Source organism: Anopheles merus, chromosome 3L, assembly GCF_017562075.2.
Source record: "Anopheles merus strain MAF chromosome 3L, AmerM5.1, whole genome shotgun sequence".
Lineage (NCBI taxonomy): Eukaryota > Metazoa > Arthropoda > Insecta > Diptera > Culicidae > Anopheles > Anopheles merus.
The window spans coordinates 36362501-36382612 of NC_054085.1; the positions used below are offsets into that span (position 1 = coordinate 36362501).

General features: G+C 42.3%; 1 protein-coding gene across 5 annotated transcripts in view; it reads right to left on the minus strand.

The window, feature by feature from the left end:
* Positions 1 to 740: 740 nt before the first annotated feature.
* Positions 741 to 20112, minus strand: part of LOC121599506 (calbindin-32) — a 52941-nt gene continuing 33569 nt past the window's right edge. For 2 of the 5 annotated variants that reach the window (XM_041927364.1, XM_041927363.1), the window contains exons 4-15: positions 18698 to 18783; positions 18224 to 18232; positions 15751 to 15840; positions 13221 to 13307; positions 13006 to 13062; positions 11874 to 11957; positions 11690 to 11745; positions 10696 to 10741; positions 7694 to 7714; positions 3782 to 3838; positions 3630 to 3701; positions 741 to 3541 (exon numbers count right to left, since the gene is read on the minus strand). In XM_041927364.1, the coding sequence (XP_041783298.1) occupies positions 3398 to 3541; positions 3630 to 3701; positions 3782 to 3838; positions 7694 to 7714; positions 10696 to 10741; positions 11690 to 11745; positions 11874 to 11957; positions 13006 to 13062; positions 13221 to 13307; positions 15751 to 15840; positions 18224 to 18232; positions 18698 to 18783 (809 nt within the window). In that variant the 3' untranslated portion in view covers positions 741 to 3397. The remainder of the gene's footprint in view (positions 3542 to 3629; positions 3702 to 3781; positions 3839 to 7693; positions 7715 to 10695; positions 10742 to 11689; positions 11746 to 11873; positions 11958 to 13005; positions 13063 to 13220; positions 13308 to 15750; positions 15841 to 18223; positions 18233 to 18697; positions 18784 to 20112) is intronic. The other 3 variants (XM_041927365.1, XM_041927366.1, XM_041927367.1) reach the window with 3 other exon arrangements.

The window sequence follows — 20112 nt, forward strand, 5'->3', positions numbered from 1 at the left end:
CAAACGATGCTAGAATGTCCTTTTGCATAAATCCGTACCATGAAGAAAGAAAGGAAAAAATGGCTTAAGCTTCATACTTTTTGGAATAAAATGCACAAGATTTAAAATATTTGTCCTCTCTTATATTGTCTTTTAGAAAGGAAGGATGAGTTTTTGGTACCTGACGCTAGTAAGATTGAAACGGAACACGAGAAACATCAACTGAAACAAGGGCTGGTTAATTGTGAATCGCTGTTTGGATAATTTACTAAGCAGCTTTTTTACATAATGTTCCCGTATTCCGTTTTGATCGCAAAAGAATTATAACGTTTAATAAAGAATTATAAATAAAAAATGATCTACTGAAACAAATTATGTGCCAGGAAATTGAAAAAAAAATAGTGAAATAGTGATGCATTTGTTTTCCGAATAAAAACGTTTCACCCTTGAGATATTTTGTTTCTCCTCATTACATGCATTCGTGGATTTAATTAAGAATACATTTCCTTCTGCGCAAGGACATCTCCTATCGCGGAAGCAATCCTTTTGCCGACAAACTAACATCGAGCGCCATCTAGTGACGGGTGAATGAAGTAGGCTTCGGCTGAAGCTTTGCGCGAGCTTTTCAAATTAGCACGTTGCAATTTGAAACCGAAGCAAGGAAATACGTTACAGAAAGACGTTCTTTTTTTTTTTGGAAACTATTGGCATTCTGGCCTGATGTCATCGCGTAAAATGAAGTAACTTTCCAAATGCAACCCTTTTTTTTGGTTTGTTACGTGTTTTATTTCGTTTTTATTTTTATCATTTAACAGTAATATCGTTTTGCACTTTGCACTATAGTGCGAGTAAAAATCTGGCGCTGCGCTGGAGTCTAATTAATAACAAAAAGGCATATGTTTTCTGTTTTTCAATCGTTCTAGCAGTACCGCCCAACGCCCCACGGGAACGGGTTGTTGCCTGTTAGTGTTTCGCTCTGCTAATGTGTATAGTGTTTAAAGTGTGTTTCTGTGTGTCATTACATACTGGTGTTGTTTGTCGTTAGCGAAGAACGCATACGTACCACCTGAAGATACAAACAGTTCAACGCTAATGAACAGATTGATTGTTAATTGTGTTTGTGTGAAAAAACTGAAGCCAATTAAAAGATTCTTATTAGACTTTTCTCGTTCTTCCACTGAATGCTTTTTTTTGTCTGTAAGCTATGGCCGGATATTACAACCTTCTCCTAGGATTGGTTACCATTTGTTGTTACCAAGCAAAGCAAATTCCAGTTCCAATCAATGCTCACAACAACAGTAGAAACAACTGGTATGGATTGAACAGGGGACACACGGGGGATGGAAGGAGAAATGGACTTTTCTTCCTAGTTTTTTTTCATAAACTTTCCTATTCCCGCCCAACGTTTTATAAGATAACGATAACGATCAGCAGCAGCGTGAAGAATGTGAGTAGCATTAAAGTTGTTAGACGATGTCTTGGGTAGGTACATCGATAAGGGTTCGATTTTTGTTTTGTTTTTTTAAGGAAACATTTAGATATAGATAGTGAAAGATTTAGCGTTAATATTCATGTTTTTTGGGTTTAAGTAGGATAAAAACCTTTCTGCTGCACCGTTTCGTTCGTACGCTTCTCACTTGTCCAACATTAACAACTCTTCCATTCTTGGTTTTGCTTCATTTTAGTATTATAGTTAGTAGACAGGACAGCGGAATCAACAACATCTTTCTCCACATCAACAAGGGAACAAGTAACAAGGGGTTTACAAGCCGGCACATTGATAACGTCATGCACATGCTGTTTCGCTCTAGCTAGGCGGTCGCGAGTGGCGGGGAAAGGGGAAATACAAAACATTGAAGGAAAACCAACCCGGAGCGTTTTTGAACTTTTCCACTGGAAGGCATAACATGGGGGTACAATTTTCTTCATCCAATAGACACATCACACATCAAATACATCAACAAACGGTCAACCGGCCTTGCAGCTAGTTTTCATAAGCTTCTCCTAACTATCATGCTAGTTTTCCGTACTTCATAACATTCGTCACAAACGCGGCTTGCGCACAAACAATCGATAAGCGCGCATCCAACCGGCACGTGCTTTACATCCTTTCTGGCTACTTTTGTTCCATTTCGTTTGGTCTGGATCGAATTTGGGAACCGCTTTTTGGCACGGCATGGTTAAGGGTTTTGTTAAAAGTCGGTTCGGCTCCAAGTACTGAGCAAATTTCGTTTCTCATGTTTTGTTGTACCACGAACCCTCCGTATCCTGTTTTAGGCCATTCAGCGAATTCTATCACTCGAAAGTCATTACGTACAGTGGCTGCAGGAGGTGTTGCACCAACTTGTGGCCTATGCCTGAGAGATGTTGCTATTGTTCTGCTCTTCTTCCTAACATTAGCTCTTTGTACGTATATGTGAGAGTCGGGTTTGTTTCATTCAACTTAATCACACCTTTAACCCTTCGTTTTCTTTACCAATTTAGGTATCCTTGTTTTGAGCAGATTCTCTGAGGCTAATAAAATTCAAGCTTCACAAGAAAAGCGCATTAAACACGACCATAGCAGGAGAGGAGAGGTGCACAAACGGAGTTAAACAGTTTCAGTACACAGCTAGATAATATGTTTCAAATAGATCGATAAGAAGGACGAGGAAGATAAGTGGTTGTTGCGGTAGAGTTTGCGCTTTTGCGAATGTAGATATGCTTGTTAAATCTCTGTGTGTATAATGTTCCGATCGCAGACTGTTTCGCTCTTCTTCCCCCCCAAGACGGAGTGAGTACACGTTAACATTTCCTGCCACGCACCGTGTTACCGTGCCGCTTCTTCATAAGCTTTCCTAATTGTACGAGTCTTTCGTTTGAGACGGCGTTGTTTAAGTGTCGCATAGCCCGCTGGCTGCTTCTAACCGTTCTATTAACCATTTTCTGTTCATCAACTTCCTTTCCTTTTGTGTGTGTTTGTGTGTGTGTTAAATTGTTTTCTGGTGTTTTTTTTTAATTTTAATAACTCTCACTACGGGCCCTCTGTTTTCGCTCTCCATCGGGGATGCGGAGGACGAATGAGGGGATGATGCATCGTTTGCTAGTCTGTTTACGAAAGCACTACGCAAAAAAGAATGAACAACACGCTCACACTAAGAAAGCTGCCCTTAGCTGCCCTGCCCTTTTGTGGTGCTTTGTTTGCTGCTAGTACGCAAGGTGCAAGGTTCTCGCTGCTGCCTTTCCCCCGGTGCTACCCGCGCTACTCTTTTTTGTGAATCTTTCGCCGAAACTTACGATACAGATCCCGGATGCCGTCCTGCACGCTCGCGATGGGCGGAAAGAGGTCCTTGGTGATCGGGTCCTGGCTGCTGCTACCACTACTACTACAGGGCTGGCTGCTACTAGTAGTCTCGATGCAGACCGCCGACGCCATTAATTACTGGTCATCGTCCGGCGGCAGTTTGGCGAGCGCCAGCAGAATCATCGTCAGCTCTTTGCGCGAAATTTTGCCATCCTTGTCGTAGCCGACGCCGCGCAGGATCGTTTCCTCGAACTCGATCAGATCCTGGGCGTCGTAGTCCTATTTTGGTGTGGGGCGGGCGTAAGCAAAGGGGGAGAAGATAGGTGAGAAAATATGCCATGCGGGCAAGGTGCCATAAGCGACGAACCTTCTTTACTAGCTCGAGCAGATCCTTCAGGAAACCGCGCAGCTCTTCGTTCTCGATCGATCCATTATTGTCCTGTTTGATGGGAAAGTAAGAATAGAAAAGATTCGCATTAATGATACCATATTACAAATGATCCACTGCTCGTTTCTTACTCTGTCGTAGAGTGAAAACACTTTTTCGATGTCTTCTTTCGTTAGCTTAGCCGCACCCTGTCAGGTTTATAATGTAAAAGAAAAAAAAATAAAAACACCGGCACAAATAAGTAAATGTTCTTCAACACATTGCTTCGCAGAAAATGGGAAAAAGCATGGCAAACAGTACACATAAGAGCTGCATTGTTTTTGTCTTTCAACATTTGCGTAAACCTGAAACAAACCAACCATAATGTAACAAACACAACTCTACTGCAAAACATGTACAGCTCATCAACGATGCTATAGTATGTTCTTGAAAGTAAGAAACAAACGCCAGAAATTGTATTTCATCAAACAAACGATCAGCCAAAGCTACTTGGAAAATGTATAGTTTCATTATGATATGGGAAAAACTTTAACAAACAAATATAGAAATGATATATCCGACATCGGATGCATGAAAGTACAGATGTTACGAAGAGTGGCTACCTGTAGACACCAATTACCAGCGGCAATGTATAATAAACTCCAGATAAATCTATATTAACTACGAAGTTGAGGTACAGAATTGACAGCAGATACGTAGAAGTACTGATACATTTTAATAATAATTAATAATAATGAGTTTATGCAATGTAATGAGGAGAAGTTGTATGATAACACGATAAATGAACACTGCTTTTTGGTTACGAAAAGGAAAATATCATAAAACGAAAGATTTATTGCATACATTTAGGCGTACCAAGTGCAAAAGACATGAGACGCCTTAAACTATGCAATTATCATTACAAGTTATGCTTATTTTCATTGGAATAACGGCTCGATTCCTAAACATAAACGTATATATATATATAGCATATTTTACATAAAAAAGGTAAAATTCATAGAAATAAAGATCCCCACTAAAAAAACTTCTAAGTAACTTGTGAAGGACTCTCTTGGGACCATCTTTTATGTGGAAAAATATTAACCAATCAAAAGCGTGGACGGCAATCGTATGTCACTGCGCTAGATCGCTAGACTACAAAGAATTCATAACGATGAAGTAAGGTTCACAAGAACACTCGCACAATGGGCGAGCCTGGCTTAGCTTTCCGTCTGGTTGGGCACGCTGGGCTGCAGGCCAACTGCAGGAAGCGTACTTTCGTGTGAGGACAGTAAAATAATCATCTTAATGGTGATACCGAGCCGATTGCTGAAGTTCCGTTCCCGATGGACGCACGGTGGAGCGGTTTTTTTATGCACTCTCATCATTACATTGGCATTTCCTGGAAGGCGTCCTCTTCTAGGCGTCCTTGAATGGCACACATTCGCTCGAAAGAAACAATGCCATACAGCATATCCTTTGCTTTATTTTTTCTCGCCACCATCCCACGACTTTGTTGTGGGACGGCGCTCTCTTCGCAAGCCAAACCACGGCCGGGTTTCTTACGCCGTCTTACGAGCGTATGGTTCAGTGCATAATAATCGTTTCGGGGGCATTCTAACGAGAGATCAGAGATATGAGCTGCTTATGTGAGTTAGGGACGCCGGCTGGCATGTGTTGTGGACGCTGCTGCGACTCGGTGCAGCACTGCTGATGATGCTCCAACGAGACAGCATTGAATGGACAAAAGCTTTTTTCCAGGGGCTTAACAAGGAGGGTTATTTGTGATGATGGTACTACCAGTAAAGTTTGGTTGGCGTAAGTGAGTTGGCGAAATTTTACTCCACACAGCAATCTTGTTTTCTGTGCGATAAAGTGAGCAAATTTGTATCCAGCATGGCTCTTTGGATGCTTATCAAATGGCTCTTGCAGTGAAAATAAAACCTTATGTAGCGTGGCTAACAAACTCCAGTTTAAACATAAGCCTTTCGAGTGATTTTTGGACCATTTATTCCATTTTCATCCGAGCCGTTTGGTAGAGTTACGAAAGCGAGCTGCTCTTGTGAGCGTATTGATTTAAGCTATCTGGCACGTGCATGCCTGTCGGTCTGCCAAATGAAGCTCACAGTGGAGCAAGTCAGGTGATGCGTGATCGATTGCGATGGGATGGAAAGTGGCGAAGAAACGATGTAACACCTTTCGCTTCTTATCAACTCGCATGCAGACAACACACATCGTTCGCACAGGGAATAGGAGCACACCGACACATAATCTGTGTTTTATGAGAGTATGGGGTTGTTGGGGCGCACGTGTGTTACACGCTCAGGTAGTGAGAATGACAGCGCAACGGACACCACCGCATTGGTGTACCGGAAAGATGTCCGGCCCGAGTCGCATGCTGGAGGAGTGTTATTAAAAGATTGTATGTGACAAAGGTACGACATATAGATACGTTTGGTATGCTGCAGTACGGATTGTTATTTGTCTTAAGGGAGCGGTGTGCTTTTGCTACAAGTTGCATCAGCATATTGGTGTTTGACCTAAAGGAGATTGAAGTCGTGAAGGAATGGAATAAAATACGATTGTTTGTATGATGTAACCATGTTTATATAAGAAAGGATGTCACATGAAGGTTATGCCATATATTTACCATTTAGAACCTTTCAAAATGAAGACTAAAGTAGTTTTAGTAGGCTAACATCTCTTTAATAAGCTAACAACGTTATGTATTTTGCATAACTTTAGGCGCTGGATATTGATTTTGGCTCTGTAATTTGTATTTAGGATCATATCTCAATGCATGATTTCATGTGCTGACTAGGTGATTGTGAAAAGTGATAATTTATAAGGGAAATAACCTACTAAAGTGTGAGAATCATTGATAGGACAAGGAACTATTTTAACCTCTAGCATGCAACTTTAAGGAAGTCTATGTGAACTACTCATGCAAATTAACTTTCATGCTTAATGTTTAAGGCTTAATTTAACCGACTGTTTAATTACGTCCGGTACGAACTCTGACAGTCTACAGTCTGTTCTGCAGTGTACGTGTGTGCGCGAAAAAAGAGTAGCAGGACAGTAGTGTACCAAAAAACAGAAACACAGACCATACGATTTATTATCTTCGCCGTTGTGCTATCACAGCAACTCATCTCATAAAATCGTAATTAAATGGCAAACGAATGTCGAATTTATTTATGGTCACACCTGCACCCTGCTACAAATGCAGGTTATTAACAAGGAACCGGGGGAAAAAATACCAAAATAAAGAAAAAGCACAAAAATGTTCCAAAAAGGGTGTTCGTTTATAGCACCTGTGCTAAACCGGTAACCGCACCGCAAACGCGGTTGTCATTATCCACTGTGGCATTCACAATTGATTCCATTTTCACCAATTTTCATTCCTGTCCTCTGTTTTTCAGCGAGGTGAGCATGAAATTCCTATCCGGTAGCAAAAAAGAAAAACTAAAAGCACAAAAGCTACTACAAAAATGGGACGCTGCAGCGTAAAAAAGAGTCAACATATGAACGAACGAACATATGGGAAACGTTCACGTGAGCGTTAAAATATCAATGCAATTTTCAGTGGAAAACCGGAAGGAAAAAAAAACGCGAATGAAAATGGTGCAATTCACCGAAACAATTCAAACAATTCACAAACAGCTTTCAAAAAGTATGAAAAAAAGAATCCCTTTTTTGTGGTACCATACAAACGCTAAAACAATATGAATGATTTTTCATTGCCTTTTTCCGGCTACCGATTGACGCGAAAGCGAGAAACTCGTCCCCCCGGTACAGTATCAAACACAGCAAAACACAGTGAAACAATCGAACAATCGCACAGCTGTATTTTGGCAATTTGGGGTAAGAAAAACCACAAACAACTCGTTACTGCTAAGATACAGAACACACACACTCACAACCAGTAAACAAACGAACCGAAATGCTAACGAGAAACTGAGAAAGAGTAAAGAAGTAGAGAGGTAGAGCAGCACAGATCGTAAAGCAGCCTCTAGTTGCATTGCATTTGCTGTCATCGCGAGCAAGAGGCTGATGGTACTCACTTCTTCGTCTATTTTCCCTTCCTAGAGAATTCGCTCGTACCGGGGCGAAGGAGGAGATGGAAATGGGAGGTTGGATTTGATTTGGGTATGTTGTTTGGGTGTTGTTTTCGTTGGTTGACGTTTTCGACGTTTCGTTTTTGGTGTTGCAATGTTGGCAGAGTTTGCAAAACAAACTCCCCCCATGTCGAAAGGTGTTGATTTTTATTAGAGTATTTGAAAGTTTTGTTGTTTGTTTGTTTGTTTGTTTTTTGTTTTTTTACGCAGTACAATGTGACACATTTCAACCCACACGGAAGGAGCCGGTGTTGATGTGGTTTTTAGGTGTTTGGCGATTTGTATAGCGAGTTGGCGGTGTTTTTAGTTGGATTTAGTTATTGTTTTGTTTTTATATTTTATTTGTTGAAGCATTTTACGGTTATTACACGGTCAGTGTTGCAGCATACAAACAAGTTGTGCAGGGACAGAGAGATTTAAAAAAAGAGAAGAGAGGGGTGATATTATTATTTGTTGCTTAGCGTGTGAGATGAAACTGGTCAAGTAGGATATGTATAAAAAGAAGAGAGTGATTAAAAGGAACAAAAGCGTTAATGCAAAATTTAGAAAAGAAATAATGAACAAAAAAAGGTAACAAAAGAAAAAAAAAGCAAAAGAACAATAGGTTAAACTGTCTAATACAAAGAGTGAAGAAGAAAACTAAATAATTGAAATTCTAAACACTAACGAAAACAAGTATAAAATAAGAAAGATGATAAAATAAAACGAAATTTCAAAACAGAGAACAATAAAAGAGGAAAAAACAAGAACAAAAAGGATGCAGTGGCAAAATATTTGAGTGAGCAAGTGAAAAGCGGTTGCATTTGGTGGATAAACAACAGTGTGATTAGGGAAAGTTACAACCAAGAGAGACAGTATTTGAATCAGCAAAACACACATACACAAAGACAGAGAAACGGTAAGACGAAAAGGGATAAATCTGAGAAACATTCGAAAAGCCGATTACGACTGATGCTTCTGCCGTTTTATTTCCTCCGCTACACAAACTATTGCTCCACTCTTTTCTTTGGTGCAGATTCAAAACATTCAGTAGATTAATTTCCATTTCAATGTACACCCAAACCCCATTACCCTGTACAGCAACGCAAGGAATGGCTCCCGCTCACAGACAGCAAAAACCCACAAAATCCCACTGCCAAACCTTTAGTGTTGGCTTTCGTTATGGTGGGTTTTTGAGCCTCACCAGACAACCACTATCTTCACCCAGCCAACCCAGGTCCGGACCCAAAAGTTAATGGTGACGAACAGGGAGCTTGGAGAAGTTTTTCACCGAACAATTTTCCTCTTTCGTTGGGATGGAAGGTGGGGGGGGGGGGGTGTAAAATTGTTTCAGTCGTTCGTACTTTGCTAGAAGAAGGCGCGCTCTTTGAAGCAGTTTTTGCAATGGAAAGAAGGATGTTCAGGGGTGTAGTTTTGCGGTGCAGTTTACGGATCAGCTCCGATCAGCTCGGTGCGCCCTTGTCGAAAAGGTTGCTTTAGTTGCTGTTGTTGTTGCGAAAAATTGCGCCGGAATATTGCAAACCAGCACGTGTTGGTGAACAATTTTGAAGAATTTTCGAACGGTCGAAGAAAGTTGGACCAGCGAAACTGTGGGTAAAGTTTTGGTATGGCAAGCTTTGGGACGAACATTTTTGTCAGGGTAGTTTGTTGTTAGGGACAGTTTACAGATAAACCCTTCGTGTGCTTTCAAAGCGCTTCGACTTCCAATAACTCTTCGCTTAATGTTTTTAAAAATATTCCAGGTATTGGGTCAGTTACTGATCATTTAAGGGTTAACTAACCATCGGCACCTGAATGGAGCATACTTTTGCCGGCCTCGAGCGTGTACGGACATCAAGACAGTTTCTTCAGAATTAGCGTAACATGTATCCTCGTGGCTCTGCCACGACTTGGGGAAAACGATACAGTCGGTAGCGAAACGGAACCAACGAAGGACACGGTCAAACAAACCAGAATGTCCCGTCGCCATCCGCCCTGTACAATCCCTTCCAAAGACGTAACTTTTTCTTTCAACCACCACTGCTCACAGTTGGCCTGATTTTCATTCCTTGTTCTTTTTGAAAAGGTCTAAAATGACAGGAATGAGTTCTGACTGACTGCCTGACACAATGACTGACTGAATGAATCGAGTCAGGCATTTAAAGTTTCAGCTTTGCTTCCCAACGCACACAACCATCCATGCCCTTCGCAGGCATAAATCAGTGCACGCAGCATAAATCATCATTTAGAAAGGCGAGCAACAACAAAAAAGCTCCCGGACTAGTGGCATTAATATGGTGGAAGTTGCGGTTTTTGGAGGAACTAATGCACTCGATTACTTTTAACGGCACACAATCAAGCATCGATGTAGCTGAATTGATAACATAACTCACGTAAATCTCACAGGAAAAGGGAGCTGAATTGAGGTTGGCATTCTCCAGCGGGTGGGTGGTATGAGCTAACTGTGGCTAGAGTTTGGATTATCGCGAGTAAATGTTGCTATTGTTATTGCCGAAGGGTCCGATTTTTACATCTACGTGATTCTCTTCCTAGTTTGGTGCGAGGCAGGATTTTTTTGGTGCGATTTTGTGTAAATCGGGATTACTGTTATCGCAATTAGCAGGCAAAGGATCGTTACGCCCTAATTAGGTCACTAAATGCTAATGGTTTTGATGCTTTGGATCTAGTTGCTGGTGTAGATAAACATGGGTTTCCTGGAGGGTAATCATAACCGAAGCTCTAGGGGACTCTTTGGTTCTTTGGACGTGAAAATTTAATCCCTTGAATGCACATTTATTTTTAAACCCATTTAAATAGATGAGCCAAATTCCACCAAAAATCTGGTGGAATCGTTTACCCGAACAACAATCGATTTAGGTCGGTTTGAGATCTCCCCAACTTCTCATCTCCCGCCTTCTGATCCGTTCACTTAAAAATGCTACATGCGAAATTAGCTTATTGACACCTACCTTGAACACCTGCCGGCACAGGAAGTTTTCTTTCACTGGAAGCAGTCTGAAACGAGCGCGAGAACGCAACAAAGCGGAAAGTGGAAAGTTTAATTAAAACAACAACGAATCAAACTTCACGCGAAAAACGGACGCAAACTTTTCCACGAAAATCGTGCCGAGCGCTTGGAACTTTGCGCGCGGAGGCGGCGACCGAAGCACGTGCCGCAACTTGGTTGTTATTCTTGTGAAGCAAGTTCAAAGCCAAAAATGTGTCTGTTTTATATGCGTAAATTTATAACCAAGCACGGGCGGCTTTTGTTTAGAGCGATGAATTTGAATCGGGGTTTCGTTCGTTTGGCCAACTTTCCTGAACAAAGCCGATCACAAGTGTGTATTTAAGCGATAAATAATAAGCTTCTTGGGCGCTCGTGTCCCCCCTTGCCACACAAAGGACGTGAATTATTTTAGAAAGGGTGTGAAAATGTGCAAAAAAAAAACAACTGGCTCTGGTAAAAGATTTGCTTTCAATTACGAAAAGGAATGTTTTAGGGTGGTTTGGGGCGGTGATTTTTGTGTCTTTGTACATCGCTCAAGATCCTTTTTGGAAATTCTTTTCGCACCAACCAGTTTGGAAAGATTTTGACCAATGAAAAGGAAATAATTAATAGGGGAAAAGGTACGCAAGTGTACCCTTCAAGAAGGGATTTTTCTCATTTTCTGTGGAAGCGTTTAGACGTCAAGTTCGAGTTTTCTACAAATAAAAAAATGACCACAGAAATTTGAAGGTCCGATTACACAAATGCGACCTAATAGGTAACATAAATGATTTGAATCCATATTCAAACAACATGGATTCGTCTAAACGCTGCATTACAAGTATCACGTGTACACCCTGCTTCTCAAAAGCTCCACACAACTGTACGAAAAGAAACCGCACAAAATACAATTGCTATTATTGCGCTAGATAAATGCGGAGAAAATTGGCCAAACTTTCACCCACTCACTCACTCACTTTGCCATCTCCGACAGCTGCAGTCTTCCATCTTTGTTTGCATCGAACACTCGGAGCTGCGGAGAAAATGGAAAATAAAAGTAAACCGTTAACACTCGTCAATGATGTCAAACCGTTTAACTGCACAAACGGTACCACAGGACGGCGCTCCCGTCCACCACCCCAAACCCGTTTGGGGACTTACCATTGTATCGGTGTACTCGATCAATTTGTCCTCCGACACGTCGTTTATCTTTTTCGCCTCCTTCAGCAAATCCCGCAGGAAGTTCTGTAATCGCGAGGAAGGGAAGGGATAGAGAAAATAAAAGAGGTGAAAGCTAGTGGTGAGAGCTTGGTACCGCAGTACCGTATTGGTAAAGAGATTATGCTGATTGATGTGGCGCGGGGTTTTTTTTTTGTTTAGCTTTGTTCGTCTGTTTCTACTGAGGGCGATGATATTACAGAGAGATGCAACGGGCGGACGATGCTCTTGGTTGCGGTGGAAGCTAATTAAGACGATGCTGAGAGCCACTTTAAATGTCCTTACGCGAGACAAGCACTGGCACGAGCACGAGCAAAGCCTTTATGGCACGGGGAGCAAATTATGTTTCTAGCTATTTGTCACGGCTGTCAAAGTTTGGCCAACCTTCCCCCCAAAACCGAAGCTTTCACGAAGCAGTACGCGTACAATAGGCCCACAACAGCCGAACCGAAGCGGAATTTCCGAAAGGGCGTTAAAACGCTACTTTATTAGCTGAATTAACCCGCGAAATTCCCATCCCATCCTTTCATCATCGTCCGGCCGATCCGGTAGGATGGGACGGTTCGCGGGCGGCTTTGACGCGTGCCGAATGCCAGAGGTAGTGGATGGATGCAAAATTAAATTGTTTATTATTGTGTCGCGCGATCGTATCTTGGGTGGGCCATTATCTCAGGGCACCGTGATTTACCGGAGCGAAAACGCCACCACGAGCCGATGAGGCTTACCGAAAGAGCGAAGGTTACGGTCAGGGAAAATTAATGGAAAAGGTTTAGATCGAGGCGTTTGATTTACAATTTACGTTCTATTACGGGATGAATAATTTGTCGGTTCGTCGTTTGGTCCCTTTGTAAATGAAGTTCAAAATTTCGCCTAAATGTATGCAGCCCTTTAATGAAGTTCGAACTGAAACGCCCAAATGTAGACTATCTTTAACACAAAATTTGCCGTTCAATGTGTAATTTCAGCCTATAATCCATTCCAAGAAGCACCATTTTCATCCAAATTTCACACAGAACTTCAACAAATTGTTTCCCATTATTTTCTCTGCAACAATAGCTGTCAATTCGCTACTCACCTTCAGTTCATCGGCTTCGATGTAACCGCTGTTGTCGGAGTCATACTCGCGCCAGATCTGTCATGAACGTGAAACGTGAAATCGAATCAATTAATGCAATTTTAATTACCTTTTCTCCCATGCACATGCCCTCATCGGCGGCGGCGTGCAGTGTTTTTATATCACACTGATCCCTATCACAACTTCCCTTGTCCCATGCCTTCCCGGTTGCTTACCTTCATAAATTCAACGCTCGATTCTAGCGGATTATCGAACCGAAAGAGCAGCAAAAAGTTCTCCTCCATCGGGAGTAGCTGGGCAAGCTGCAACGAAAACGAACAGGAAAAAGACACACACACACTCTGAATGACTAACTGCTGATAATATATTGCATCATAAAATTATCACGCTCGATGATATCGGGGAAAATAAAACGATTAACTTTTATCGCACACCCCGCACAGTGCGCATTCCATGGGGGCTATGGCAAGGCTATGGCAAAGGATGGCGGTGAGCAAATCGTTTAAAATTCAATTCCCCGTCCGTGATCCGTTCGCGGCAGCAGATGGTATCATCACTCTCTCCCTCTCTCTGCCGCTACTTGGCAAAAACTTGCCACTGAATTGTCTTTCTGGTTATATTGCTCCGCGTTGACTTCATTTCAGCACACTAATTCCTTTGCCGAGTGATGATAATTAAGCTACAATTAGTTTCATAACGATCAATTCAATGGTTATTCCGCTCGATTCGCTCCAAACACAATGAGCAAATGGAATCATGCTTCTCAGGGTGTCAGAGATATCCCTTGGCTGGTTGTAAGTGGACCACATACAAGCCTTAAGAAGCCAGTTCCAAGAAACAATAATCCAAGAAAGGAAGATAGGAAGGAGCAAAACTCATGGAAATGGAGAAAAAGAATATCCAAATGCTTTCCTCATTGTTGCGCGGTAATGGCATAGAAATGGGGTATTTTTTTGCTCGTCTATGGTTTGTGATGGTTTTGATGGCCATAACTTTCCGAAGCAAGCATGAATTTTCGCAGAATAAAAATGCGTATGATGAATGGTGGGAAATTCAGCAAAAACAGAAGGACATTAATGAGAACATTTTTCGTGTTATTTTGTTTGATATGTCGGACAAACAGGAAAGATAGTTACGAGATAGTACATCAAATGAAAAACATTTAGAACTCTAACTTCACACTAAATTACAATTTCAGCTCAATCCTTTTGATTTGATATTTCTGTCTGCAACAGTTCATTGTGTGAACATTAGAATGAGTTGATATATGTGTTTGACTGACAACAGACTCTGAAGAAGTCCCTGATATATTTTGACCATTTGCCCAGTATTTCGCTCAAAAGCGATCGGCGACTGCCAAAGCAAGGCGCGCTCGAAACATCCTGCCTATCGGACAATGGAAAACTCGGCAAGAAAAGGCAAATGCGAAGGAATCTGCCTTTGCTAGTAGCTATAAATAGACTCAAGCTATACCAGTGGAACGAGTCTGGTCATGCTTTTCGCATTTTCCCCTATCCCAGGACAGCACACTCATGCAGGCACACAAAATCAACCCGAATCAGCCCTACGTTTCTTTCCATTCCGACACTTTCTGACTGCGCGTTACGAGGCGGCGAGGTAGCCAAAAAACCTGCAAAGGATGGATTTATGGTAAAATGATTTTGAATACATTTCAGTGCCGGCGGAATGGCGGAAAGCGCAAAGCGAAGCAGTTGAAGGCGCAGCATGATGCTCACACAATTTTTGCCAACTATCGTCGCGAAACGTGCGCTGCATACCAAGTGGGCGACTATAGAGAGAGGCGTTAAGGTTTGGCAAGGAGCGGACCGAACTGCGGTCCAGCAACACCAGTGTGTCGGAGCCGGAGGGAGGCTCTGGTGCTTATGGGCAATTTGCCAAATGAGGATTTCGTCCACGGCGCGTGATAGGGCTTTGATCCGCATGGAAATTGTGCTGAGTGGACGAATATTTTAACGCGAAAACGCGGTCCGGGGCCCAAGTGGATGCAGTTTTTGTAGAAAGCGTTTGAGCTTAAGGGCTAGCGCGCTGCGAGCTGTGATTGCGTTGCAGTTTAGCGATGGGAAAGATCAAGCGAGTCTGAAGGAATATGCAATGGAATGAATTTCAATGCGAAAGATATTCAACTCAATGTTTTCAGCTGTATCTTCAATTTTACACAACAAAAACAACAGAATTGGAGACATGTTAGAGGGGTTTTAGCTGTTCGTAGTCTATAGTCTTTCATAGCTGTGAAGTTGGATATCTAAGAACAGATCTAAGGATCAGAATATCCTGAGGACACTAAACATTTGTGCTAAGAGGTTGTGCTCGTTAGTTCTTGGGCAGGTTTGGGATTGGACAAACCTCTTCAAGATGTCGCCGAGAATCATTTTAATGACATGCATTGACTTTTTGAAGTTACTCTATTGTCTCTTCTCCGACATTCAACAAACAACATATACCTGTGTCTAGACAGACATGTTTTAGATTTGGACATAGTTCTTCGCTGTTCGTTCTTTCTAGTGTTAGATCCAAATCGCTCAGGGAGTGAATATAAATGTGAAATCAGTAAAATGAAATCTTTGAAATCAGCAAACAAGGGATGTTCTGTCTGAAAATCCTTGTCTACGAACGATATCTTAGGATCATTCAAATTACTCGGTCCAATTTGAGCCTTTCATTGGCGATGCTATACCTAAAGGATGCAAATTTATCGATTGCTGAATGCCCGACTACGCTACTCACCTCTCTGATGTCAATCTTGCCGTCCTGATTATCGTCGTACGCTTCCATGAAGCATGACTTCAGCTCTACCAGCATCTCGTCGGTAAGGGACTATCGTCATTGCCGGATCGGATGATGCACCGGGAATGAAAACGGACACATTTCAATACGATTGTCAAACCAAACTCTATTGCGCAGCTAAAAAAATAACGGAAGCATATGTCACACCGAAGCAATGTGCTACATTCTCGCTAGTAGATCTAGTATCATGATGGTTAGTCATCTGTTAGCTAACGTTTAGAATGAGTTTTTTTTCCCCAAAGAAAGGACACAAAACAAAACGATCCTAAAATTGATCCAATCCAATTCAGTGCAAATAATTTGGAGGTGCAGGAGATGCGGGTGAGCTTTCTGCCGCGGGAAAAACTGTTTGCCCAGGAGAACAGTGTGACCATATAAAACACAGTGCTGAGGGGGGGGGGGGGGAGGGTTGTGAGAGTGCTTCGCTGGACCAGCAAGAGTGATGTGATTTGTAATTACATGGCAGAAGTTGGTGAAGCTAAACAATAAATAATAAACATCTTATCAGCATCGGGGAAAGTCATTCCATGTGTTGTAAATAAAAACACTGAAAATGCTAATGAGACGAAAAAAGAAACAAAAATAATGTGTTTAAATGTATCATAAATCTAGCAAACAAAAAAAACCCGAGCGACAAATTTTAACATTTATTACCACCGCCCGAACGGCGTACGTGATAAAACGTGGGCCTCACCACACTGCCAGGGCAAATATTCATGAGCGATGTGGAGCAAATGATTTAAAGCTCGGTCAATGTGTGGTCTCGGCTCGTAACGGTCAACCCATAAATCAGTTGAGCGCATTCCGGCTGTACGAGCACTGAGCGAAAAAGATATCTACATTTGCCTTAAAAAGTGAACAGCACTGCGGGAGAAGCAGCTGCGCGTCTAGGCACTTTTGGTTCTAAAAAGTGGCTTTGATATGTCCCAAAAGCTGAGTGGAAAATTACGGACCCTTTCATTCAATATCGGCAGCTTCGCTCGTTATTGCGTGAAATTTATGTTTTATCATGGGCGCACCAAAACCAAACAAGCACAAAAAACTCTCTATCAAATTGCGTGCTGAGTGAAATTTCAATCATCTTCACCTGACTTGACGATACCTCGTTGAGGCTAACAGAGTAGAAATGGGGCAGACAGGGAGGACAAAATTATTTATATTGCCCCTGCCAAAAAAAAACCCCACGTACAACAGCAAGCGCACGATCGTTTTTAGTGTCCACGTTTTTCGTAAGAAGTTTTCATTTTAGCAGCGGGGAAAATGGTTTTCTACTCCTATTTAAAATCGCCTCAAAGGCAAGAGCTTGTGACCGCTGAGTGATGAAAAATTAATCTAGACAACGGCCAAAAAACGCGACGTTATTAAAAGCGCACTGTGTGTGCGGGTGGAAGGCGGGTGGGAAAAGCACGGATTCGATGGTGCACGAAATTATGAAGGACGCAGGCAAAAAGGGAAGGGGAACCACCGGAATCAATTGCGACGCTGGACACATCGACATTGGAAGCGCGTGGGCACGTGGACAAGCGCGGACGTGCATGGCAGGTGCGCAGCAGGTTGGTCGTTGGGGCTGTGTGAGGGCAACATTTCTAAAGCGATTGCTTTCTTTTCTATTTTCCTTGCCGCAAAGTGTCGGTAAAAATTTAATCATAAAAATCGCTACCAGAACGAACGAATTTCGTCCACCATTTGCTATTGTCTGAAAGCAATCAAGCGATGATTGTAGGTGGGGAGGGAGAAGGAGGGAATTTATCGAGAAGGTGAAACTATTAACGGTCTAGTGGGGTGGTAGGGAGGGGGATGGTGCTGCAGCCATCCATCCTGATGCCTTTGTTCAGCTCGTTTAAGTTTGACATTGTTTTGGAAAGCGGAAAACGGTTCAACGGTGTCAAGCAATCAATCTTGAGAAATGAGTTGTGAAAATTGGACTCGTTTGCTCTGGAGGTCGTGGAGGTATGTTTATTGAGAAAGACTAGGATATTAGTTTCGGAATCTTTGCAAAACTTTTTCAAGAGGATTCACAGTCTAATCTAGATCGTGCTCGCAGCTGCTCAAAAGGTTTCTATTAATAAAGGTGTCAATAGCAGGGGAATCGAGTGACCTTTCTCAACCTCGTCCTAAATAAAGGTAGGTAAATCTAGGTAAATCTAGCTGTGTATTTCACACCTTTTGTACATTTTGTTGTTTGGAAGTATTGGAAAACTGTGCAAAAGGTCTCACTATCAAAATTTTCACAAATGTTCCGTTTTTTCCGCAGTACAGGAGGTTAACGTTACTACTCTGTCAGGACGTAGGAATTTGCAAGTATGTTTGTTAGTGGAATGTAGCTATTTTGTCCCAAGCTCTACCACAAATCAGTCTCACACGTATATACACACACACACACTCTAACTAAAGGCATTGACTACATACTAACCACTTTTTGCTGAAGAAACCCAAAAGTAAACAAAATGGTAACAACACGCGGAAACGGAATAATGAACCGAGAACCGAAACGGAAAACAGGAGAAAGGAAAAAAAGGAACAAGAAAACAAAACCACATCAGTGAGTTGCTCAATGGACTTGAGATATTGTATGCGACTGGTGGTGACGGTGGTCGGTTGGTTGGTGGGCTGGAAGGGACGACACCAGAGCACAGGATTGATTCACGGCAACCAACCAGCGTGATGCCGAAGGGGAAACTCTTTCAGAACAAACACATACACACACACACAACACCCACAGCATAGTTTCATAGACACACACACATACACACGCTCATTCTTTCACATACAAACGAACACGCTCACAGTTTTGGACAACGAGAAGAGATATCCGAGAGATGGAAGGCAACGTTTCAAGATCGAAAGAAAGTGCACCGGTCGGTGAAAATAAGTTGGCGGAACTTACCTCCGGGCTGATGTCGGTTGCGTTGGCGCTCGAGACGAACTCCTTGAGAAATCCGTCCAGCTCGGATCCTTCGATGTAGCCGTTCCCTGCGAAGCGCGAGACCGAGGGGAAGAAGAAGATAAAGATTGCAATATAGACGGTAATTGAAATGTATTGCAAAAACACAAAAGTGTTTATTTATCCGACCGTGGAAAGGCAGCACAAGGGCCAGTAGTACTAGAGTGGGGGATTTTTCTCAAGTGGATTAAGCTAAGCCGTCGTAGAAAATGATAGCAATATGTTGTAAGAATATTAAATATTTATCTTAACAGCAACTTTCCTTGAACATACTTTCCTCAAGGTGATGTAGAAAACTTGATCTTGTACTTCCAATATTTCTTCATTGAAAAGCATTTTAGAGCTTACACAGGAACCTGAAGCAACAAGGATTAATGTCAATAATGTCCAGCTGTTTGCTATCAACTCTGCAAAACACGTTTCGAATGCAATCCGGCTTAAAATTTAAGTCGACAGGCAACGTTCGCCCTTCCCTAATTAGCACGTACCGCACACGATGTGCCATCATTAACAAAGTTTTTCGGGTTCGATAGTACGATCATTCAAACCAAACCAGTTACGTGACAAATTGTTGCGACTCGCACAAAACTCTACGATACGGTATAAATACCGCCGGTGTACCGCTTACACACGCTTACAAGCTGTAATCATTTTACGGTTCCACAGAAAAAGGACTCAACGGCGGCATTACGTACTTTTATCATCGTTTGTCTGTATGTGTGTGCGTGCTTGTGAATGCGCTTGTATCGATGCTCGTTTAAGAGACTTTAATGAAGCTTTGGTTTGAGGCTTTGCTGTTTTGACTGTGCTGCTTGCTGAATTGTTAATTACAGCAACCTTTGAGCGATGCGGCTTCCTGGCTTTTAGCTCAATGTGGGAGTTGGAAAGAGATGTGGGGAGGGGGGGGGGTTTGGGAGTTGTAATGAACAGCGAGTTTTAATTAATTTATAAATCATCAACATTACGAAAAGCGGTTTGGCGGACGCCCATTGCTGTCTGCACCAAAATGCCGCCCGAGCTAGCTACAGATCGGTTGTTTACGCGGCTGATTGGAATTAGACATATCAGGGGCAATATGTTTCCCCCTGAAAGCCCAAAACAGGGAAGAAATCCTCATCTGTAAACAAACATCATCAACAACAACAATGAGGTAGAGATCTATAAAAAAGTTCCATCATTGGGCGACGCTTCATTTAGCACACTGGGCGGACGATAAAACTTTCTTGCCTCCCCAAAAATGAACTGAACACACATTCTAAACCGACCGGAAGGGACTTTAATAAAAACGCCGGAAAACACACACACACACACACACCACACACACACACACACACACACACACACACACACACACACAC